The 26,197-nt window shown below is 42.1% G+C and overlaps 1 protein-coding gene across 1 annotated transcript; it reads left to right on the top strand.

The window, feature by feature from the left end:
* Positions 1 to 212: 212 nt before the first annotated feature.
* Positions 213 to 12,568, top strand: LOC135462629 (uncharacterized). Its single transcript, XM_064739853.1, has 5 exons — positions 213 to 529; positions 4,304 to 5,784; positions 6,729 to 6,879; positions 9,962 to 10,103; positions 11,739 to 12,568. Exons 2-5 carry the CDS (start codon positions 4,322 to 4,324, stop codon positions 12,566 to 12,568), a joined length of 2,586 nt encoding a protein of 861 aa, XP_064595923.1. The 5' UTR covers positions 213 to 529; positions 4,304 to 4,321.
* The last annotated feature ends 13,629 nt before the right edge of the window (positions 12,569 to 26,197 follow it).

Raw genomic sequence — 26,197 nt, 5'->3', positions numbered from 1 at the left:
AGCACGATCACACCTTTGTTTATCCAGGTTGGTAAAGTTCGCACTTTCGACTGTCGCATATAAGAGTTCGCACGCGCGTGCGTGCAGGTGTAGCTGGGATGTGTCACGGTAGTTTTCCAAATTGTTGATATTTCACAATCCCCCTCGGCGTGTATTCATGTAGAGGTGCATGAGGATATTGCTTAACAGAATTGATTATTGAAGAGAAAAAATTTTCCATTATGTCATATTCTATAATGTATCCTACATACACCATCACATGTTGTATATGTAAGGTCGATCGAGTCAGGACAACACGCAGTCCCGCACCAGTAAGCCTGTATGCCACCTCGACAATTACCGCGTCAACGCATTACATACACTGGCACAGCGGGGCGGCAGAGTTTATTTTCTAGCTGCATCGCCAGCGCTCCCTATCGGTTGACCGCGGAATCACTGTCGTTACGAAATAGGTGAGACGGGCCTACGTTCCCGAGATCATATGGACCAGCCGCTGTTTGTAGAATGAATTACCTGGAGAACGAGAGAAGTAAGTAGAGTTCAATTCACGGGGTTGTATAATACCTGTACAAGTTGTATAGTAAATCTATTATTACTCCGTGATGAAAGTTGTTTACGCTGGTAGTCGTCTTCACATAGACTGTCATTCTCCGCGCAGTTAAGGTTGTATGTGTTAAATTCACCCTCGGCTGACGCCCACTTGCATACTGCCTAGTACTCCGAGTGTGTGTGAGCACAGCGTGTGTTGATATGTCATACAACTTGTACTTGTCTTAGACCGGACAGGAGTATATTAATATCAACAGTTTTTTTTTATAAGTCTGCCAGACTTTTCATAATGTAGACTATGCTAGTTACAGTAGGCTTATAATCTCGCCAAAAAGAAAAAAAAAACAAAAACAAAACAAAAAAACAAACGCATTTCCTTTTACCTACATGGACATCTAATTCTGAGCTAACCATGGTGGGTGAGGGGAGGGCCGACTTTCCTGCTACTTCAGCATTTGTAAATAGGCACATTAAGGACAGAACCCGGAATGATTTCAACCTGGGACTATCATGGTTTATTTATTTATTTGATTGATGTTTTACGCCGTACTCAATGTGTTCCTTTGATAGCTCCAAACGTATATTTTTTCAGGCAAATATCATCATTAACGGTATTACAAATATAGGCCAGCCTTATGGTGGGAAGGTCAGTTCGACATGTGCATGTATCTGCGTATATTTACCATGTACCAGATGTTCTCTACCACATACACCTTACCTATTAATGTACGTAAAATATGTAGGTGAATATAGTACCCGGTACCCATAGTTCAGCGTAGATGCTGAAAACCAAGTTTCAGTTGTTTTCCAAAATACCAACAATATATACTCATACAAATCGTGGAGACGTATACTCCGTCCTAATTTCTGACTTCACATCTTTTCTTTGTTCATTGTTACTTTGCGTTTGGAAATTGATCTTGCGATGACTGACCTGGAACACTCATTACGGATCTGTGTTTCTACAAAAGTTGTACGTCTCTATACTGTTTGACGTTTTTAATCGAGGACACATGAACTGGTGTGGGGAGACGATAGTATCCGGGAAGGAGTTATGTTAGGCATTTTGTGCGTGTACATACGAGTACTGTCCGTACATATACCAACATACACACTTTGCTGCCCACGCTCATGTAGTATGGAGGTAGGTTTGAACCAAAGTAAAAAAGTGGTCACGACGTGGAGCGGGATCCGACTATGAAGATAATGGCAGTTTATTTTCTTCAAATACATGCTAGATATGTCCGAAATAAGCCTGTGTACGGCCTGTATACGTCCTGTGTATGGCCTGTATATGTCCTGTACATGGCTTGTTTAAGGCCTGTATACTGTCTGTATACACGGCCTGTATACGGTTTATTTACGGCCTGTATACGGCCTGTGTACGTGCTATATACGGCCTGTATACGGTTTATTTACGGCCTGTATACGGCCTGTGTACGGCCTATATACGGCCTGTATAACGACGTCTGCTCATATCTGCTCTTGCACATATGAATTTCAGCTTGGAAAAGGTTAAGTTTTCTGCAGGATGTTTGTTTCATCGCTGAGGCATATACGCTACAGTGTACATTTTTGTCTGTGTATAGCATTTTGAAAGATGTGTAAAATGCAGAGATAAATAAATAAATGATAAAATGTTTGTTAAAACCGTTTGTATCAACAAGAAATTTGTCTGGAATACATAAACCAGTGGTAAGCATGAACTACCGTACTATATATCCGAACAGGGGAAAAGATTGACACAAAGTATGTGTAGAAGCCCGGGATATGGACGTATTTGGGTCATGTTTTATTTGTGGGAGCTGCCCGAAGAATATAAGTATATATAGTTCAGTGGTCACCTTTAAAACTGGCTCAACCATAAATTTTATTCACAGCGTGGGCCGATAATACAGATCTAGTCTTACTCGCCCTAGTTATTGTCAGCGCTCTAGGTCATCAACCTGTGGCCGCTCTGTCGAGTGACCGAAGAGGGGGCAACTTCCGGTCAGCGTGGTTCATGGTTAAATGCCGGTCATTGATGGCGCGGTTAAAACCACCTACAAGACTTTTACTAACAATATGTCCTTTTGACGTAACCCCATCGACAAGGCAGCAAAAAATGAGCTATATGATCTGAGTTTTTTCTTTTTTTTTGAGATATTTATATATTTGAGTTTTCCTCTTAATGATAATTTGTGTAAAATCCTTATCTTTTTGCGTTAGCGAAGTTGAAAAGAAAGACAGAAAAACGAGCTCTTTGCCGACCTATATCAGATTTTGACATGGTCTGTAACGTGGTCTGTAACGTGATCTTTAACATAGTCTGGAACATAGTCTGCAACATGGTCTGCAACGTGGTCTGTAACGCGGTCTGTAACCTTGTCTGTAACATTGTCTGTAACATTGTCTGTAACATTGTCGGTAACGTGGTTTGTAACGTGGTCTATAACGTGGTTTGTAACGCGGTCTGTAACATGGTCTGTAACGTGGTCTGTAACATGGTCTGTTACGTGGTCTGTAACGCGGTCTGTAACATTGTCTGTAACATAATCTGTAACGTGGTTTGTAACGTAGTCTGTAACGTGGTTTGTAACGCGGTCTGTAACATGGTCTGTAACGTGGTCTGTAACATAGTCTGTTACGTGGTCTGTAACGCGGTCTGTAACCTGGTCTGTAACATTGTCTGTAACGTGGTCGTCTTACGACCAGCAACGAATTTTTTAATGATGACCAAAACTAATTGATAGGAGTTTGAACATGTGGTCCGTTGTGATTTATTGGAGCATGTAACAACGAGCCTTCCTCGTACCTGACCTGTCAGGTTATATTCCCTATACCGTGTACAAAAGAAGGGCCTAAAGCCGTACATTTTGCGGAAAGCCTTGTGGACTGTGTGGTTTAAATGGCAGGTCAGTACGAATTACTGCTGTATCTTTCTATGTCCTTCTTACGGTTGTCTATGATTTGAATCTGAATGTGTGTCATGGTGGCAGTGTCTGTGATTTGGGTCTAGAGGACTTAAGTTTCAAGATCCTCGATGAACTAGGGGGAGGACGATGTTGATTGTGTGTGTTTTTTGAATCTTGTAAGGTTTAGTTTTCAAATCATTTGGATCATATTGAATTAGAAATTTTTATTGATATACTCGACTGGAATGGTCTAACGGATTTCATCAACATAAATTGAAAATTTGACGTTTGAATGTTGTGCCGGTGTGATATTGGTAAGGACAGTGCGTGGGAAGCAAGTACTAGTCCTATTTAGGCTTGTTCCATATGTATATGGAAATATCCGGGACATGGCGGAGGGGTCAGGACGCTTGTCTTTGACAAGAGGACACAAGAGGTGCTGGTCCACTGTTGAGCATGGAATTTGTGGGTTCCTCAGCTCTTGTGTATTCTCTCTGTTAGTCAGAACGGTGGACCTAGGGAAAATGGATTCCCATGTCTATAGGTAGACACCGCCGTTAAATGTTGGTGTGTTGTAAATACGATCATCAAATGCTAACCCTTTTCCTGCCCGTGATACCAAAAGTGAAAGTGTTTGCACGTGCCATCTACATGAAGTGTTTACACGTGTATAACGTTCCATTCACATGAAGTGTTCCATCCACAAAAAATGTTTACATGTGTATACACGTTTTATCAATGGTACAAGAAAGGAATCTCTGTACCCTTTAGTTCCATTCAAACGATCAGAGATAGTGCAAAGTTATGGACTTGGATAAAATACTTATTTGACGTAATTTTATTTACTTCTAATGTTACAGACACAGTGAAATTTTAAAATGGAAGAAGAGAAAAGGCCTCCGTATTCTCCCGACAACTTCCGTCTGGGAGTCGATTTGGAAAAGACCGCTGTGTACCAGCTGAGTTTTCTGGAATCTGTCTACAAGACTCCGGCTCTGTCTTCGGAAGCTGTGCTAGAAAGAGCAATATGGCGGTACGAGCACCTGTGGCTCCCCCTAGCGGCTGAATCACAGGACACCGGCGAACTGTTACCGGCTCCCATTGACGTGGAATGGGTGTGGCACTGTCACTTATTGTCTCCCCTTGCTTACGAGAGGGATTGCTTAGCGGTAGTTGGGAGGTTAGTGGACCACAAGCTGTTGACTCAGGAGGAAAGAAAAACCGGTCTGTTGAAATCAAAGACCATGTGGGAAAGCAAATATCCAGGTGAAGCCTTCGATTATCTTGAATCCGATGGATTGAATGAGAAACAAGCCGCAGCGGATATCGTTGGATCAAAGATCACCTACAATATAAGGGGTGCCATTTTCAGACAGAAAGACTTCTACTACGAAGTATCATTGGCACATTTCAAGGACGTGAAGTTCCTGGCCACTGCTCTGGACCGGTACAGACGTTTTCTGTATCTTCGTCAGCAGTTTCCATCGGTGTTTCTGGTGCCGTCTTACGACATTGACCTGATGTGGCACACACATCAACTTCATCCCAAACACTACCACACAGACACTTTACAACTTCTCGGTCGTATCTTCAACCATGACGACTCTGTAAATGACAGAAGCCCTGGCTCCAAACTTAGCATTGCGGATGCAGAAACAAGGAACTTGTGGAAAGACACGTTTGAGGAGAACTTTACCATGTACGGAGCAATGTACAGGGGGTTCTCGCCGGCTGGGAAGCTCGCCGATATTCCTCCTGAAAACCTGACAGCGATGGCGACGAAGAAATGCCGCCTGACCATAAAGAATATCGACGTTGAGGGTTTGGCCTCACCTGATCCTCGTCTAAGGCTAAACATCGCAAAAGTCGCCAGCGAGGCTGCTAAAGCCAAAGACCCCACAATTCGGCCACATGTTCAAATTTCCAGTCTGAAGGAACACGGCAGTTCCTGGAGAGGAGAGAACTTAGTCAGTACCGTCTTCCAGACAATGGACGATGTCGGCTTGCACTTTTCGCTGTCCGAAAAGTTCGGAAACTTCTGCTTTCTTTCGAAAGAGGAAGTAGGTTATGCGTTTGACAACATCGCCTCTGACGTGGAAAGCTGTTTTCCGGACGGAGCGGAGACCACAAGAGCTCTCAGCTTGAATTCATCCGACGGCGTGAAACTTAAGTACCTGTTGAAAATTGGACCTCCGAAGCTGGGACCTCTTGCATTAACGGTAACGGCGGGGACATACGAGAGCTGCATCATGCCCGAGATGATTGAGCAGATGTGGGGTCCGATCCCGCTAGCCCGTCTTCCACAGGGCACAGACAATACCTGCGAAGTGGCATCACACAGGTACATGTAGTAACACAGCGTAAAGAGGCTGTACCAGAGATTTTTGACCAAAAATCCATGTTCGCGAATCAAATCAAATTTTCTTTGATTTTCTTTGTATTTACCACGAACACCGGTCTTATCAAATATCAAATATAGTGATTTTCGTCTAAGGTATAGCTATTTTGCTATATATAAAATCGATCAGTGCCCAATACAATCGAATTTTTGCTGTTGTTATAAATAGCCCAAATATTATATATATATATATATATATATATATATATATATATATATATATATATATATATATATATATATATATATATATATATATATATACACACACGTGTGTGTGTGTGTGTGTGTGTGTGTGTGTGTGTGTGTGTGTGTGTGTATTTACTTGTGTCAACTTTTTTGGGCGATTTTCGGGTTTCGATGTTAAGACATTATAGTGACGTCCCCTGATGATATGACGTTGTCTATTTACAAGACTTTTGGGAAATTATGTGTATTTTAACATGGGCGGGTATAAACAGTGAAGGAACATTGATCGCGAACGATGACTTATATTGCCTGAAATTATGATCAAGTCAAGTAATAAAAGCACTGTTTAGTGGATAATCTTTTCTTATTGCCTGTACCCACCCATGCTGAACTGCAATGCTTTACCACTTCATGATGTGACAACGTCATGCCACGTATGGATCCCGCCATAATGTAGTAACGCCAAAAATCGAAATTCCCAGTATTACTCCCACCAAGAACGGAATGACAAGTTTTCACGATCTGGCATGGTTGGATAGTCAGCGTGCGATATTTAGACATGTGACGAAATGTTACCTCACGACGACGTATAAATTCACGCACCACCCTAACTGGCTATTTCGTTATACTTAACCCCACGGTGATTAACATGTTTGTTTTGCACCTGACATTTCGGACGCCAGTCTTGTTTCTTACAGATTGATTAGCCACTTGGGTAAGGTAGAGTTTACCTGCCGGACAATACACAGTCTCCCTTTGATGATGTCCGCCATACAGGTGTTCTACCAAGACAAGATGGCCGTCGTAGCTCACCTGATCGGCACAGATCAGCTTCCGCTGTCGTCACAGGTAAGTAGTATGGGGATAATTTGTGGACATCTTATCTTATTTATATCAGACTGACTGACGTTACCTTGCAAATGTAATCGTTGTTGCCCGACTGTACTGAGTATTTTTACCTATCGAGTTCTCAAGCCGTAACAATTTGATTATTCTAAAGAACATTCACGTCGACTGAGGGATAAGATTACACCTAACGTACGAGGCGAGACGAGACGAGACGTACAGTTGGATATTGAACTTTGTGTCTTTCAATATCTTTCATGCATGTCTCACATTTTAATGTTTAGGAAAATGAAATGACCTTTGTGGTGTTATTTTTGATAAAGGTATGCGTTGTTGACGATTGCTTACAAAAGTCAAATTTCAGTCACCGATTGTCACAGATTTTTGGTATGAAAACGTATTGAAAGTTGGTTTGCAACTCATGGTAATATTACGACATGTACAATGTGCTGGAATTTCTAATTAACCGTAATCCCCATTTAAGTTTTATACGGAAAAAAATAACTACTTAACTCATATAGTTCTAGCCCTTTAGTATAACGCTAAATTCTTCCTGCTTAATACAATGAACATTGCTGATCTCCCGCCAGATCGAGCAAATCTCTCGCGAGATCGAAAGAATCTCCCGCGGGATCGAGTACACTAACTCCGCCCACTGTCAGTCAAGATCAGCTCATCTCGGAAGGTTGATCTCTATGTTGATTTGCTGCGGGATGCCCGTGTTGCGTGTGTATGGTTATCACAAGAAGCCGGAGTTTCTTAAATACATTTACTTATTTCATGGTGTTTTACACCGCAGTCAAGAATATCTCACAGAAACTAAGGCCGAGGCTGCTAGCATCATGGTGGAAGGAAACCGGGCAGAGCTCGGGGGAAACACACGACCATTCGCTCCGATACATAATGCATAGCACTGAAGACAAAAACATCAGAAGAGTTTCCAGGTTATGTTTATTTATTTATTTGATTGGTGTTTTACGCCGTACTCAAGAATATCTCACTTATGCGATTATGGTGGGGGGAAACCCACGACCACCCGCATGTTGCTGGAAGACCTTCCCACGTGCGGCAGGAGAGGAAGCCAGCATGAGCTGGACTTGAACTCACAGCGACCGCATTGGTGAGAGGCTTCTGGGTCATGACGCTGCCGTGTTGAGGGGTGAACACGTGTACTACACATGGATTTCCGTAGTGACAGGTGACTTGTTTTGGAACAAACTGAAGTAATAAGTACAGTATTAACGACAACCAAAAGCTGCATAACCGTCTATCGCTCTGTTTATCACAGAATCGACCCACTGGACTTCCCCATTATTATAATTGCTTTTGTCTCGCACTTCAACATATGCGCATGCAGGCTTCCTCTCCGGTCGTATGTGGGAAGGCTTGTCGATGTTTGTTTTTTTTTTGAGGGGGGGGGGGGGGGACTCCGTGGCTCAGTTGGTTAGCGCGCTAGCGCAGCGTGATAACCCCAGAAAGTCTTTCACCAATGCGGTCGCTGTGAGTTCAGGTCCAGCTCATGCTGGCTTCCTCTCCGGCCGTACGTGGGAAGTCTGTCAAGCAACCTGCGGATGGTCATGGGCTTCCCCCGGGCTCTTCCCGGTTTTCTCCCACCATAATGCTGGCCGCCGTCGTATAAGTGAAATATTCTTGAGTACGGCGTAAAACTGCAATCAAATAATGGTTTGGGGTTTCCCCCAGACTGACCGGTTTCCTCCCACCATAATGCGTGTCTGTCTTTCCGAATCCTTGCATGTCTGTCAGTCGGTCTGTCTCAATCCCTGTATGTCTGTCTGTTAGTTTGTTTGAATCCCTGCATGTCTGTCAGTCGGTCTGTCTCAATCCCTGTATGTCTGTCAGTCTGTCTGTCTCAATCCTTGTTTGTCTGTCAGTCAGTTTGTCTCAATCCTAGTATGTCTGTCTGTTAGTTTGTCTAAATCCCTGCATGTCTGTCACTCCGTTTGTCTGAATCCATGCATGTCTGTCAGTCGGTCTGTCTCAATCCCTGTATGTCTATCAGTCTGTCTGTCTCAATCCCTGTTTGTCTGTCAATCCGTCTGTCTCAATCCTAGTATGTCTGTCTGTTAGTTTGTCTGAATCCCTGCATGTCTGTCACTCCGTCTGTCTGAATCCATGCATGTCTGTCAGTCGGTCTGTCTCAATCCCTGTATGTCTATCAGTCTGTCTGTCTCAATCCCTGTTTGTCTGTCAGTCAGTCTGTCTCAATCCCTGTATGTCTCTCTGTTAGTTTGTCTGAATCCATGCATGTCTGTCTGTCTGCCTGTCTATCTGTCTGCCTGTCTGCCTGCCTGTCTGTCTGTCTGTCTGTTTGTCTGTTTAGTCTGCTTGAACCCCTGCCTGTCTGTCTCTCTGTCAGTCATTCTCAATTACTGCCAGTCTGTCTGAATCTCTATAAGTTTGCCTGGTTCAGTGTCTGTCTGTCTGTCTGTCAGTCGGTCTGGATCCCTGCCTGTCTATCTGTCTGTCAGTTTGTCTGAATTCCTGTCTTTCTGTCTGAACATTTCACCTGCCTGAATCCCATTTAGTAGATCGGTCTGTCCGTACGTCTGTCTGAAGACTAGTCTGTCTGAAGACTAGTCTGTCTGAAGACTAGTCTGTCTGTCTGTCTTTTAATGTGTCACACTTCGGCTATTGTGCAATAAATGCTCATAATATTGTCCGTCTTTTATAAAATTTGTGTCCAAGCTCAGCTCAGATCACGTTTGAAAACCAGCCCAAATCCGCCCAAGCATTTTATATGTTAAGTGACTTCCACGGTTCTGTCTAATCGTTGATTTCCGTTCTGTAAATATTGTCCGATTTGGATACAAGTTGTGCTCAGATTCGTTTCGTTGCCTCTCAGGCTGAAGTTTGAAAACTAACTTCTGTGGACATGTGCCTCCGTGGCCGAGCGGTTAACGTGCTAGCGCAGCGCTGTGACCCATAAGCCTCCCGCCTGCTGGCTTCCTTCCCACATTACTGTGGCTGGCGTCGTATTAGTGAAATCGAAACACCACCCAAATAGTTAAATAAAATAGGTTCGGTGCGATATAAATTCTCTGAATGTTTTTGTTTTATTTTACAGGTGTCAAATATTCCAGAGAAATGTGTCTCCTTGACCCCAGGGGTAGGACAGAGAGCTATTCTCATCAAGAACAACACTGAGGACTGGGGGATTCTTCTGGGAAGATGGGTAGGGATGAGGAAAGGCGTCCCTGGGACAAAAGGTAAACTTCATAGTTATCCTGACACACAGGCGGCGCCCCCTTTAGGGAACCTGTTTATAACCAGTCATAAATTACCGCATCTCGCCAGAAATGTCGCCAAAAAATTCGCAATATTAAAATCACAACGGTTTGGATAGGGATTGGATACGAACTCTCGCCCCATTTCAATACATCTCCATGTCGGTATGGCGCTATTTGGTCCTGTCAGTCAGCCAGTCAGTCAGACAATCAGTCAGTCAATCAGACAGTCAGCCAAAATCACGAAACCATGCAATTTCACTGCGTGAAAATCATGTACAAAATGACAGGAGGGCAAAGCTGTCTTGCTGATGTTTAGTCAAACTCACATTGTTGGTTGTGGTTTGTGTGTTGACCTCGCTGAAAAGGAACGTTGCATAAAGGTCCAAATCTCTGAGTTTATGTCCTTCCTATGACAAGTCAGTAAAGCGTCCACGAAGGAAATTTTTATTGTGGGGCAAAAAAGTTACTTTTTCGATTAGATTCTTTTAACAATGTGTTTTTCAAATCCTTTATCAGATCGCGTCCTCCATTACAGATTTGATAAATGGTTAAATTTTCCGGCATAATAAGACGTATGAAAATAACATTTCGTACTTTAATGAAAGTACAACGGTATCTTTGTACAGCATTATTTTGGCGAAAGTTTCTATCCCACAATGCCTTTTGTACAACATCATTTTGATGAAAGCTTCTCTCTTTATCACAAAATGTACAATTTTTTATTAGGATTTTACCAGTAGCATTGGACTGTGTATGTATAATGTGATTTTTGATCAAGTGGGCCGCGTCCTACATCCTTGTGTATACCACAGTGCGGTGGGCCGCGTCCTACATCCTTGTATATACCACAGTGCAGTGCGTGGTGTCCTACATCCTTGAATATTCCACAGTGCAGTGGGCCGCGTCCTACATACTTGTCTATACCACAGTGCAGTGGGACGTGTCCTACATCCTTGTATATACCACTGGGCCGCGTCCTACATCCTTGTATATACCACAGTGCAGTGTGCCGCGTCCTACATCATTGTCTATACCACAATGGAGTTGGCCCCGTCTACGTCCTTATCTATACTACAGTGCAGTGGGCCCGTCCTACATCCTGATCTATACCACAGTGCAATGTACCCCGTCCTACATCCTTGTCTATACCACAGTGCATTGGGCTGCGTCGTACATCCTTGTCTGTATCACAGTGTAGCGGGCCGCGTCCTACATCCTTGTCTTTAGCATAGTGCAGTGTTCCGCGTCCTACATCCTTGTCTGTACCACAGTGCAGTGGGCTGCGTCCTACATCCTTGCCTATACCACAGTGCAGTGTGCCGCGTCCTACATCCTTGTCTATACCACAGCGCAGGAGCATATTCTAGATTGCTAGTTTTGAGTTAAGTCCCTTTTAGAAATGTAGTTTAAAGGCTTGTTTTACACTGGGAGTACGTGTGCTTAGAACATTAAATTTTGAACCTGATGTAAGTCAAGATTCGGTTTGTAAAATCTGTATTTGGTTGTGTTTAATGGTTTTTTACTACCTACATCCTTGTCAATGCCACAATGTAGATTGTGCTCATTGGCTCGCTTCCTACGTCCTTCTCAGTGTCATTATGCTAATTGTTTTAGGCACTCGATACCAGGCCGGTCGGCGGGGTACACCTGGCAGTCCTGGTCGACTGAGGGTGAAGCTATACAAGATGTCCGACAAAAGTTGGCAGACTGTTGAGACGAAGTACGATGATTCTGACTACGACGTCGAGATTAATAAAATGGAGGTCAACCTGAAGCAAGGTTTTATTACGCTGAAGTCGCAGGATAAAGACATCGCGGAGAATTTAGCTGTGGCGTTTAGCATTGGGTTACTTCACGTCCTGTGTCAGCCTCGACCCAAGAACTGGAAGCCTGGATACACACCCACCTCGACATCGCGCGGAAACAGGAGCGTGCGGAGTATCCCGTCAGAGGACATGGTGCTGATTCTGGCCGCAGGTTACATCGCCTGTGCCCCCACAAACCATTTTCTGTACTCATCGCACCAGGCTCACGACTCGTGTGCTGGTTGCGTGGGAGTGGTTGGCGATGGCGGCTTGATTGATGCCAGCGACAACAACATCTTGGGCGACAACTACTCAGTATGCGATATGGACTACGAAGCGGCGTACGGCGACGGCGATTTTGGCGGCGATGGTGATGGAGGTGACGCCGGCGACGCCGGCTGTGGGGGTTGTGGTGGCTGTGGCGGTTGTGGTGGTGGAGGATGTGGCGGATCGGGAGGCACAGGAGGTTGTGGGGGCGGTGGAGATGCAGGTGGGGGAGGTGGATGCGTTGGAGGCGGTGGAGATGGTGGAGGTGGCGGTGGTTGCGGAGGTGGCGGTGGTTGTGGAGGTGGCGGTGGTTGCGGAGGTGGCGGTGGTTGTGGAGGTGGCGGTGGTTGCGGTGGAGGTTGTGGTGGCTAAAATTTTAAGGCGTCACCATTTTGTTGATGGCATCAAAAACTATGAGCGGAACATACGTTTACATAACATAAACGTGTACCTGTCTAAGTTAGCCTTACTGTGTTTGTGTACATCTAAGCTCTTGACCACCGTGAGCATGTGGTAAGAGCCACCATTTAACATGCAGCCTCGTTTTGGAAAAACAATTATAGTTTTGGGCTGTCTGAACACGTCGGCCACGTGATTCACGTGACTTTACCCTTATTTGTTTATTACTACAAACAGCATTTTACCTCCATCACAAGAATGCTGACACACGACTATATAAAAAGAAAAGAAAAAAAATGTATATTGTTTGATCCACATTGTTTTTGTCCGTCTGAGATATATTATTTTTGTACCCCAAATATTAGTATATACAAGAGCCGTGTGATCTTTTTAAATTTGGAAGTTTTTGTGCATTGCACCATGGAGACAATCGGACGTTTTGAAAGTTTTAGTCACTCATGAATGGCCCATATAATTAAAATCAAAGCATTTCTTGTATCATTGAAACTAAAATTGACAGTAATATTGACTCTACTATTGACAAAAACAAATTTCCTTTCTCAGTCCAGTGTTAATTAACGGCCTTACACATCCAGACTTTGAATATGTGAAAAGTATGACAATTTATTCGGTCTTTGGGTTATTTTCTGCTGTCGTCGGTGCTTCATTTTGTAGAATCTCCGACTTCTGATGATCAGGAGAAAAAGCGGGTGTTTTCGGTCGTGTTCACAATTCCTGTTTTTAGGATCCACTGATATATCTGGGTGTTGGGTTGGTAGCTACCATTATATATTTATGTTCTATATTTATATTTCTACATTGTATTATACTATGTTACATATTCAACTAAATAACACATATGTGTAAATTTATACATTATACTTTTATATCATTGCTCCCTTCTGTGTCCATGTTAATGGCTGCGTCATATGCCTGGTATTGGAATTACCAGACGAGTGACTGACGAGGACTAACGTGAAGGAAGGTGCAAATCAGGGAATCGGGGGGGCGTTATCGAGTAATTTGATCATTTGTCCGGAGTCCAAGTCAGCTTATTAACCGATCTTGTATACATATATGCATGTATGTATGTATTTTACAGAAGTTTACTGTTAAACACCCCTTGTTTGTAATGAAGCTATGCCAGCTTTCTATTTCTATTTTGGAAACTTCACTGTAGATGTACTAATCCCTTAAACTGATTTAAAACTACTTCGTATATTTTCTGAGGGATAGCGAATAGATTCTCTTACTGCGACACACCCATATGTTCTGTAGGACTTGTTTTGTACTGTTATTCAAACAGAAAACTTCAGTTCGTCCCCTGTTATTCTAACAGAAAACTTCAGTTCGTCTCCAGTTACTACACAGAAAGCTTCAGTTCGTCCATTGTTATTCCAACAGAAAACTTCAGTTCGTCCCCTGTTATTCCAACAGAAAACTTCAGTTCGTCCCCTGTTGCTCCAACAGAAATCTTCAGTTCGTCAACTTTTATTCCAACAGAAAACTTCAGTTCGTCCCCAGTTATTCCAACAGAAAACTTCAGTTCGTCCCCAGTTATTCCAACAGAAAACTTCAGTTCGTCCCCTGTTATTCCAACAGAAAACTTCAGTTCGTCCCCAGTTATTCCAACAGAAAACTTCAGTTCGTGTTACAGGGTGTTGTGTTTCCCATGACATTTACAATATGATGTTACAGTAACATGACCTATTATAGTATCACTCAGAAAACAGGTCATTAGGCTGAATTGAACACATCAGTTTTAGAGTGCTGATATGTGCAGAGCTTGACCATAAACACAAATATTTTGGAACTTGTCCACAAATATTGATATTAATGTTTATCCAAGCGAAATCCTGTTACCGTACCTTCATGAGATGATATTTATTATTAACGTTTTGCTTCTTTTTAATATAGACTTAAATGTTTTCGATACGATTTTAAAATTGAATATTCTGTTTTAGAGATTTTTTGTATCAATAAAATTTTATAAAAGTTAAACTCTTAAGTTTATTTTTCTTTTGTGATTTTGTATACATTTCCTGATAGGATTCCACATAATGTTTGTGTACCAAGAGCTTATGAGTGAGTGATTGAGTGAGTGAGTGCTTGGGGATTAACATCGTACTTAACAACTTTAAGCCATATGACGACAAAGGAGTCCTTAGAGCACATGTACGTGTGGTGTGCCTCCTTGTTGCAGGACGGATTTCAAACGCTGTTTCATCTAGTGCTGCTTCACTGAGATGGCTAAGTAACAACCACGCCCCCTCCCTTCCCCGAGCAATTGTACTGATGAGGGTCAACCAGTCGTTGCACTATATCCCCTTTATGATACCAAGACCTTGCGTAACACATCCAAAATAACACGTATGTAAATGAGACGCTGAAAAACGGAATTGTGGATGTGAAGATTTGTACAGCGCTGTTTCGCAAAGTGTTAAGATAGCTCGGAATGGAAGAGGACGCATCGGGATTTGAACTCTGGGTGAACAGTTATAACAGTGAGCCAAATGAGCATACACCGTTATCAAACAGCGGTATCCTGTCACGACATGTAGCCACTATAGGTTACATACGCACCATTGAGGAAATTGGGTGGACGAATTGCCTCCAGACCGAGGAGGGAAGGACCACTGATTGGTTGATACTGACACTTGGCGACATTTTATGTTGTTGATAAATTTCTACACTGTTAGTTTGCACCTAGTTAAAATATATTAGAATTTCGTTTGTTCTGGATAGGGCTGAAAAACTTTTGACAGTGCTCCCGCCTGAAGGTTACCAAGGTAACAAAATGCTATGACTTCACTTCCAGCAACCACAGCTCAAAAAATAGTGGTCATGCTAGGTTCAACTTGATTTTTTGATGTGTTGTGGGCAAACGTGTAAGCAGCGTGTGCGTATATTGTACCAGGCGAAAGATAGGGGCGTATATTTCTGAGGATGAAGTTGACAAATTTACAGCATAAATAGTAAGTGAAACCAAAACGCCCGTGTAACGTGTAAAAAGCCGAAATGAACAACTCCATGGTGATGTCAACAAAGATGCACGGCCTAAATATCAAGGGAGATAACTCAAACAATTATTCTCATGCAGACGGAAATGTTAGTCCCCTTTACCTTTTGAAGACCACAAAAGTTCTCTAAATTACTAATACCTGCAATCTTGTGTTATACCCTACTTGATATATGATTAGAGCTGGCAGCAATGCATGCAAATTGCAGTTTTGATCAGTTCAAGAGACCAGTCACAAATGAGAATGGTGACTTAACATAGGGATAAGTTTTCTCGTTGATCGCGGTATTACACGAGGTATTACTTATTTCCTTATTTATTTATTTATTTGATTGGTGTTTGACGCCGTACTCAAGAATATTTCACTTATACAACGACGGCCAGCATTATGGCGGGAGGAAACCGGGCAGAGCCCGGGGGAAACCCACGACCATCCGCAGGTTGCTGAAAGACCTTCCTACTGACGACCGAAGAGGAAGCCAGCATGAGCTGGTACACGAGATATTAAGACAAAACTAATCACAATCCGGCGGTAGCGTCGTTTTGTAAGGTCATGATCACCTTTAAGAGTGGTATACACAGGAACTTAAGACGGAATTCCACTTGACCTGATCGCTGTTTTGGGTTATAAGTCCTTGTGTACCAGAAATAACGACGTAACTCAACTGGAACCGAAGTTTATTTGTTTATTTATTTATTTGGTTGGTGTTTTACTCTGTATTTAAGAGTATTTCATTTATACGACGACGGCCAGCATTATGGTGCGAGGAAACCGGACAGATCCCGGCGGGAACTCACGACCATCTTCAAGTTGCTGCAAAACCTTTCCAATGTACGCATAGGAAGCCAGCATGAGCTGGACTTAACTTACAGGAACCACTATGGCGTGAGGCTTCTGGGTCATCATCGCTCCGCATTTTAACGTAGCTCTTTAAAGTTTGATTATTTTTCATTCCTTTCTCTTTGTAAACTTTTCTCACCCACGTAGAAACAATTCTCAACAGGGCGAAATGGTTTTCCCATGTGTTAAAACGTTCTGACAGCAGTGCAAAGGTTACTCAGGTGGAAATGAACGAATTACAAATGGTCTTTTTTGGTTCGAAAAAGTCCACAACTGATTAGGTACGTGTACATGTACACGTAAGTCTGGTGGTAAGATTTTCATTTCCATACTCATGCCTTCCAAACGTTTGTGTAACGGCTTTAGCTTGATGTTAAATGCCTTTCTTTGCCACTTACTCGCCAAGACAAAATACGAGTTTGGCGTTTCATATGTTGTACGCGAGTTTCCACATACTGAGAGCAGATGGTAACTGTTCTCACCGAAGTAAAATCCCGACAAAATGTTCACTTAAAACAGAATGAAATGTCGTGTGTGGGAAACAGGAAGTTATCTACCAGGCTATCCAAATTATCAGCATGTAAACAGTTTGCTGGCTTATATAGTTCTACAATGTAGACAAACATATTATGGGGCCTAATATTGTTCTGGGATTGTTCAGAGTCAGTAAAGCAAACATTGCCGTATCATATGCGAGCTATGTAGGTCAGCGCAGCATGGAAATCCCGGCAGTAAAACAGGGATTTCTTGGTGGGGAAATAAAATCACTTCCGTGTTCCGACCAGAACGTTAGTACCGAAACACGGCAGGAGGTCGATATTACGCAAAGACACACACTTTACCAATCTTTGCTATTTATTTTATTATTCCCCCCACCATAATGCTGGCCGCCGCCGTATACTAATAAGTGAAATATTCTTGAGTACGGCGTAAAACACCAGTCAAATAAGTAAATGTTATTATTGTTTAAAACCAAACACAGGAACATTGAGTTATATGATAGCAAACAGTACAATGGGCGGAGAGAACGAGTGTACCCGAAATACCTCACAATCATTCCAACTTTAGAGGCACACATATGCACACCATTTTGGTATGAGGAAAAATGGTCAAAGTGTAACGTAAGATTGGGCATAAGGTCACCCATTTCGTGTGACAGGGCCAATGAAAAGGCAAGACCATGGCCAGCTCCTGTGTATACGTGCACATACATGGTAACATTAATGTATTTACTTATCAGCTTCGTACTGCTATTTGACGATTTGTACTTGACGATTTTTTATTAGGGTAGTTTCGAGTTCGAGCATGCGTATCGCTTAATTCCTGTAATGTATCATGTTACGTGTCAAAAATGTTACGGAACTATTTCTGATCACATAGGGATGTGAAAAAGGTTTAACAAGGGCTAATGTAAAGTAGACGAACGATGGAGAAAATCGAGAAGCTGAACGTTTGTGAACTTGAGAAATTCCTTGAGGAAAGAGATATCCTTTGTACCTCTGGAACACGGCGAGAAATGTGATCACTTAACGTCAACAGGGGTTGACTGACGTTTTTCACAAGTCACATCATGCCTTATGGCTGTTTTTCACCTTAACGACTAAACTCAAAATTCCCCTGTTTCCCTTTACAGGTTTGTGAGTGTGTCGTGGACCTACATTGGTGGATACAAGTAGATAAACAGTGCTCGGGATAGGCACCTTCTTTAACGAGTTCGTTGACAAATCGCATGACTTAAGACATAACTGTGGAAGCGTCATGAGAACGGAGCAAATCGCCCGCGAACGGCAGGCGATTTGCGCCGTCCAAGAGTCGGTGGCTGCGACTCGCAGGCCGCGGGTCGAGATGTCCTCATCCAGCTTTCATAGATAACAGAACCTGCATCAGCTTGATTCGACCTGGCGACTTCTAGCTGATGGGTAGTGATTCAAACGAATGAGCCAGTGTGATTCTTAGCTATAATATTAATGTAATTTCTGTAATGATTTGTTTATTTGATTGGTGTATTAAATACCATTTTCCATTTATATGATGCCGTGATACGTGGCGGAGAAAAAACGAAAAAAAAAAAAAAAACAAACCCAAAAAGAAGAAAAAACAGCCCCTGACTGTTCGAACCTTCTTACTTAATATCAACATATAATATAATATAGGGCGCGTGTGGGCGATTCTATTGAAAGGGAAGTAACCAACGTGAACATGTGATCACCTGGGTGTGTTGGTGTTTCACTGCGCACTAAGCAGCACTTTCCACACTTGATGGTCATTTACAAAGGTGATAGAGGAAAGTAGCCAGGTACATATATCTGACAAAACTCCTAAATTAAAGGCAAAGACTAACGTGAACTATCTACCAAATGAAGGACCAGTACACAATGTGCACCAAAATACTTTGAATTTTTTTTTTCCTCTTTTTTTTTTTAGAATTGTCTCAAAACATTTGAAAGTTAAGATTCTACGCTGGGCTTTTCTGACAGTATTGGGACCAGTTGATGTCACGTCAGGATTTTGCCACAAACACAGACTTCTAGATTCCAACAGTAATAATCCATACACGTGTATATTTATGATTACATTTGCCGAAAAGACATTGAAACGAGCTATTTGAAGCAAAAAACATGGGTGTGACGTCACCTTCTTGTTCGCTTCTAACCACCGAAGATTCTAATGTTTTTAAACCACTTTACCCGGTTGAAAAATTCCAATAAATTGGAATACGAACTAAAAGCTAGGACAGTTTTTAGTGGTCTTCAATCTGATATTTAGTTCGTTTTAGCGTTTGCTTTGCTTTTTAAACTGCAAGAATGGAAGCAAGTGCCTGATTCGAATTCTTGGTTTCGTTAAACAACTGTTAGACGGGCAGGCTAACGCATAAGTTAAACGACTGTTAGATTGCTAGGCGAACGCATGAGTGATTTCAAAAGAAACTGAAACTAACTGTGTGTGTGTGGGGGGGGGGGGGGTGTAGGGGGTAGGATGACTGTGCTCACGTATATGATCTGGTAAGGGTAATTCAGCTATGTAGAAATCTTGGCCTATTAAATGTTCTCCCCCGTTTTGGGATGATAAACCCAACATGAACGTATGAAGCGTAAACAGCTCTGCCTGGAAATCCCGGCCAGTATAAGCCAGGCCTTTTCCCAGACATGTCTCGCGGTGAAGACAAACTTCCCAGTTCGGAGTAGGACGTTACTGTTGTATCACTGCAGAACGATGACATTCAAACGTAAAACTTGGTATCATCCGTTTGTTTATATTTTGTTTCATGTTAGTGTTTGAGTCCTCGTCGTTATATCACTGAACAACTGTTAAGTGTTAAATTGTACTTATTACTGTTTATCTCCATAGCTCTATTTAAAAATCTGAGAATAAAGAGTGTAAGGCGTGTATGTGTAGCCGGCTTACAGTTATAGATACTGCCCTCAAGCAGAGGTCACTAGTACTATACACGTGTCTCTGTTGACAGAGTTCAGAAATCTAATACAGATAATGGTTCATTTACATAATCGAGAATGACCCGTGTAAACGACCCTATCATTGTAAGCCGTAACATATTGTTGAAAAAAGTTTGGCCTACTGTAACTAAGCAGAGCCTGTGTGGCCGGCTGATTACTGTACTAGCGCAGTGGAATTACCCAGGAGCCTTTTGTCAATGCGATCGCTGTGAGTTCAAGTTCGTGGATTTCCCCCTGCCTCTGCTCGCTTTTCTCCCAGGCACCATAATGCTGGCCGCTGTGGTATAAGTGAAGTAATCTAAATACGGCGTAAAACACCATTCAAATAAATAAATACTGTGATTTAAACGAAGCAGGGTGGTTAATATGATCAACCGCCAAATATGATCAAAATCGTTGATGGAGATTGGGTTTTATGTATGGAGACTATTTATGGCTCACTTCTGAGCGATCGGTGCCGCCGGTATGTCGCTCAGGTATAGTTTGTATTTGGTTGGGAATGCGAGACTCCGTATAGCTGACACGCTGCCTCTGTGTAAGCTATGTGAATATTAATGAAGACCACGCCTCTGCTTCGCCCAATGGAAATTTGTGCTCGCCTTCCAGTTAGGAAAAATACTTTAGGCCATTCTTCTCGCTTTGATCGCCCATTGACTGATACGGGCTACGGTGTTTTTCGACAGGTCATATGATTGATATGTTCGAATGGTCTGTCGCGGGTTGAGCAATAGGTTGAGATCTAGGTTAGTCGCCTTGTACGACATGGTTGTCCAGGGGCCTCATTTTACCCCGGAGACTCCACGGGAGTAATGCCGCTTGAATTCCACGAGCAAGTGTTTTAGCTGTGGCCTAATATCATTATACTGCTTTCAGAAAATCCATTCGACAGTTCTCATCTATATTTTCAACATATTGTGTTTGGAACCGAAAGTGATAACATCTGCTGAGGTAAATGTGTAGAAAATTGATTGTTTGTTGAAATTTGACATTCGCATATAATGTTGAAGACCAGCTGTGCAAGCCACTGTTGAGCTGTCACAAAGGATAAATGTGTACAAACTCCATGAGTGATTTACCTCCCCTGCATAGATCACGTCCAGTTCTCAGAACTAAGTATTTTCTATTTCAATCTGATCAGTTTTATCAACGTGTGAAGCACGGTGGTATTTGTGTCGACAGTTAAGTCATTTAAGTCGGAGTTAGTGTATCTGATGTGAAAATATTTGTCAAGATAGGGAGTTGTCTTTACTTGATCGCGTTATCCACTGTCAGGTACTGCTTAGTTGGTCGAGTCGTCCTTACATCTTCATGATATAAATAAGACGTACACTATAGAGAGAAACAAAATAGAACAGCGAGGACAGTGTGATAGCTGACAAGTGGTCACAGGTAACCTGTGAAATACCACACCCTGTCCATTTACCTCAGTCAAGGTTTCCTTCTAACTGTTCATGTGAATGCGCGTGTAGTAGCAACTCACACGCCCCCTAGCGCCATGGTTTAAACAGAATTAGCTAAAAAGGTCAGTGATGTTACTTGCAGATTGACGATTGGGACATGTCTTTGTATAGGCTACCTTCAGCCTGTGTGTAAACGTGTAACACTGTCTATAACCAGTCTGAATATTTACGTCAAAGAAAACGCCTGGATTGGGTTCAGGTTCATGCTGTTTAACTATGCCGATCTTGTCACTACATGTATGTATACAGGGCGATGGGAGACCTCTACGTTATTGAGCGTCTGAAGCTTTGAACTTGAAAGGCCTTATGCAGAGGTATGCTAAAGGTCTATTACTAGCGCTGACCTGTCACCGGTGGTGCACAAAGCCCGCACGTATTGCCTTGATCATGTATCGCTGTTTATTGTATTAACAACGCTCGGCTGTCCGCTCCAAATATAAATCTGTGGTAGTCAAACATTGATGATTAGGGTATACAGTTCCCCTTTTCCATGTACGCCAGCCCATGTGTTATATGATAGCCTATATCAATTGCTCATGACGTCAAAGCTAAGAAATGTTTGTATACGTAAATGGTGCTAAAAGTAAATCGAATCTTAAAAGTATGTACATATTTGCACAGATCAGCTATTTTACTATAATGTATACAGATACCGTCCCGGTTAGGCTGTCTGTTTTACAATTTTAAGACTCAGATGTATATGTATCCACAACTAAGAGGCTACATGTATTATTAGCTCCCCACTCTTCACACAGACAACTCTAGCTCATCTATAGGAAGGCCTACATGTATGTATACTGTCGTCCTGACTGTCCAACCTGCTACACCCTCCATTATCCGTGAGCACTGGGTCAGGTGATAATGTCTGCTGACACAGCTCAGCCAATCAGAGCAGCCAAATATCTCCATGTAGGCTTGCTTATAGATTACCTAGGGTTATCTTTGTGAAGATATAACGAACGCTGACCTAGTTCTACAGCCTACCTGAGGTTATACATCTCAAAGCAGGATTTTGGGGTGTCTTTAAAATGTCACCGTAACAACTCTATAGACCATATGTTTGACTCTATTATCAAAATGGCCAAGTTCCAACACTGCTTCTGGACGCCGCCACTCCTCATCATCCCCCCCTCTCACCTTCGACACTTTTATATCCGAGACTGGCCATATTTCTAACTGAGCAGAAGAGATGACCTCCAAGGCAAGCGAGGCGCACATAAAGATATAGGTCTTACAATGCTTTTTGAATGAAAATTGCAATAGTGACAAGTATTATATGTTACCCCCCATCTATGGTTGGAAAATTGGTAGATAACTCACTTTGAAAAATTGGCACTACCTTTAACGGATTGCTAAAGAATGTATGTCGTTGGTAGAACATGCATAATTTGGAAAATGTCATTAAGTAACTGAGAGTTAATGATTTTATATTTAACCTCCTAGGCCTACAAACTAACATCACACGAATCGTGCATTATATGGGTGAACAAAACACATGAACTTTAGAAAGGAATACATCTTTTCTGGTTAGCCAGTGATTGCTACTTCATATTTGAGGACTTTTGGTGATTACCTCATAATACTGAGTACTAAATTACGACGACGGGTTGAAACCTGTTCTGGAGAAAGAGAGTTACTGAACAAGTAAAGCTCTTAAGTTGTTACAGATATATCATGATCACTTCAACACAACTGACTATGTGCCTCTTTTGTTTGTTACAATATTAGTAAGCAGTAAAACAAGAAACAATGGCATTCATCTTATATTGCCGTTGAGTTTCTTGTACATATGTGTCGGATGTATTTTGTGTTCGCTGTTAGTTTCTTGTGCATACATCTAATATATTTTTGAGATCTTTGTGGGTTTCCTGAACGTCTGATTCAGTTTGCGTTCTCTTTGGTTTTTGGGTCATATGACATTTTCACTCAATAGCGAGTTTGTACACGTTTCAAAGTAGAAAGTTTTCGTTATCACCATTAATGTACTAGGCTTTGTGCAAATGTAGTTTTCTTTTTTTAGCTCAATCGCATCAGCAGCTCTGGAGAAGAAGATTTGTTTAGCTTGGCATAAATCCTTTATGGCCACCAAATGTCACCAAAAGCCAAAAGGCTTAACTTCAGATACATTCCTAAAAGATACTGAAGTTTCGTGGATGAATCATTTCACATTTTCTCATGAAATTTATCACCAAACTGCCTAGAATAAGTATAACTCGAAGAGAAACACATACATATTTAGGATCTGGAAGAAGCTAGAGAGGAAACTCCGTAAAAAAATACACACGAGCCATGACCTCTTGTTTGACGTTAGCTCCAAAATAAATTACTGAACACGAATATCAAACCATCTCTCTACATATATCTTACACATCACAGTCGTAGGCAAGCCATGTTGCATGTGCTTTAAGCTTAGTAGCATATTGACTGTATGCGATATACACCTGTTGTACACTAAAGATTGGTTAGCCACAACGCATAAACTCCCCACAGGCGAAGTTCTAAAGGCATCAAGGCTGAGCCTCAAATCGTAGGCAGGACAAACCATGTTTAGATAGGGTTTCCTGGCGGAATTGTAACTGATGAACCCGAGGTCCAATTCACACCTGACAGAAGATCGATATATAAACTGAATAAAATTGACCGCTCCGATCCCGAGTCAGTGCTGGGCTGTGCTATATACGATCTTTATTATATCGAGATCCTTACTTAAGCGTCGTTTTGGGAATTGGCATTGCAATTGTTGACCTCGAACGTCCATCTTAGTTGACGGCTGGTATACGAATGTCTGTTTGGACGCCAAAATTTGTACATTTAGCTTTAAGATTCTTAACACGGGTCAAAAAGCGTAATTTGCTATTAAGTGTGACTCCTGAAAATCTGTTTTCAGTTCTCAATTCTTACTGCTTCACCATAAAACTTAGTGTGGAGATGAAGTTCCCTTTACAACAAAATATGTATCGTTTTAGATGAAGAAAATGTAAAACCATTTTCAACTGCCAATTTCTTGGTCTTACTGGGACAAAACCGCAGCTGCCTTTCGATGTTATTCACATTTTAGCACGGTAGTCTATTAGGAAATCATCAACATATGAAAAACCCTCTGTACCAGACGTTTCAGTTTTTGACAAGCTATTAAGTTTGAAGCTAAACAGTGTTTGTGATAGTATACTGCCCTGGAGTACACTCACTTTTGCGCATAAGAGTCAGAAAGATTGTCTCTACTCGTACCCTAAACTGACGATCAGATAAAAGTTCTGCTACATGCATAAATAACGATAAGCGATAAGTCCCATATCTGAGAGGTCTTTTAAAACACCGTATTTGCATGCGGTGTCGTAGGTCCGTGGACTTTTCAAGGTCGAACAATATTGACACCACATGTTCATTATTTATTATATCATTACGAATAAAAGTTTCAATACGACAAACATTAAATCAACTTTGAGAAAAACCACATTTAATATTAGACAGTAAATTATTGGTTTCTAAATACCAAACAAGTCTATCATTTTTTTTTCGTTCCACACTCTTGACAACGTTGGTAAGAGCTATGTGACGATAATTAGTGGATCAGAATGATCTTTGCCCGGTTTTGGAACCAGGATAATACACACCTCCCTCCACGACGATGGAAAAATGACCAGTAATCTAAATATCATGATTAAACAAGCCTAAGAGAGTCTCCAGCGGCTCAGATGACAAATGTGATGAGAAACTTACAAAAAATGTTACTATGACTACAAGTACTGTAAGTTGTTAAGACCACAGATCACCATTTTTAGTGCTGACAACTAAAGATTCAGGACGTCCTGCAGCAAAACAATGCTATTGCTCTAGGCAAATCTGTTGATTTAATGTATTTATTTATTTGATCAGCGTTTTGACACCGTACAGAAGGATATTTGATTTATACGAGGGCGGACAACATTGTAGTGAAAGGAAACCAGGCAAAGCCCGGAGAACCCATGACCATCCGCAGACTGCTGGAAGACCTCCCTACGTACAAGAGGAAGACAGCATGGGCTGGACTTGAATTCACAGAAACCGCATTGTGATATTGCGTCGTGCTGGCACATTAACACCTCGGCCACGGACGCCCCGAGATGTTAAGAAACTTAGGTCCAGTGATGCCTTCAATCAGCGCCGAGCCAGATGAAAACGTAGCTTTATTGACAGGTTAGTTAATTCCTTCACAGATATTGTTTTAGGTTTACCGTCACCAGTCATCGACAGGTCAGTGATATTTGAGTGTCATTAAATGTTGATACTCTCTTGACTACATTGGTGAATGAAGTTTTCAGGACAGTGCTCGAGGAGAGGCAATGTGCTTCTGGAAAAGTTGTATGGCTCTCAGCTTTCCAGGTGAAGGCTCCGTCGCAATTTTAACATCATTGTCTAGGTTGAAGCAAACCCCCGTGGACTTCTCCTGCACATCGGACGCGAAACAATTTATTTCTACCTTGGGCATAACCATGCCCGACTTTTGGCATGTAAAGCACCTGGACGGATTAGATATGTATAGGTCTACTTGGTCACAATACCGGCAAATTGAGATCGACTGAGGAAACGAGAGGTTATTAAATGTCGATAAGTACGTATTGAGTTTGCTGTCACTGTCACTTTTATGTTGTGAATCGCTTTACATTTACAACTCCTTGCGATTTTAGTTCGGAGCATATCTGCTCCAACCGATTGGTCAAACTGGGCCAATCCGATATTTAGTCTCTAAATAAGTAAGAGCTGAAGTGTGGTGTTGGGCTTGAACATCTCAAAAAGACCGTTCTCTTTAATGAAGGGTCGCAAACCAGGGCAAACACAAATAGACCT

The sequence above is a fragment of the Liolophura sinensis genome, chromosome 2, assembly GCF_032854445.1.
Source record: "Liolophura sinensis isolate JHLJ2023 chromosome 2, CUHK_Ljap_v2, whole genome shotgun sequence".
NCBI lineage: Eukaryota > Metazoa > Mollusca > Polyplacophora > Chitonida > Chitonidae > Liolophura > Liolophura sinensis.
The sequence above is the reverse complement of the archived record's forward strand: the minus strand, read 5'-3'. Positions and strand labels throughout refer to the sequence as shown.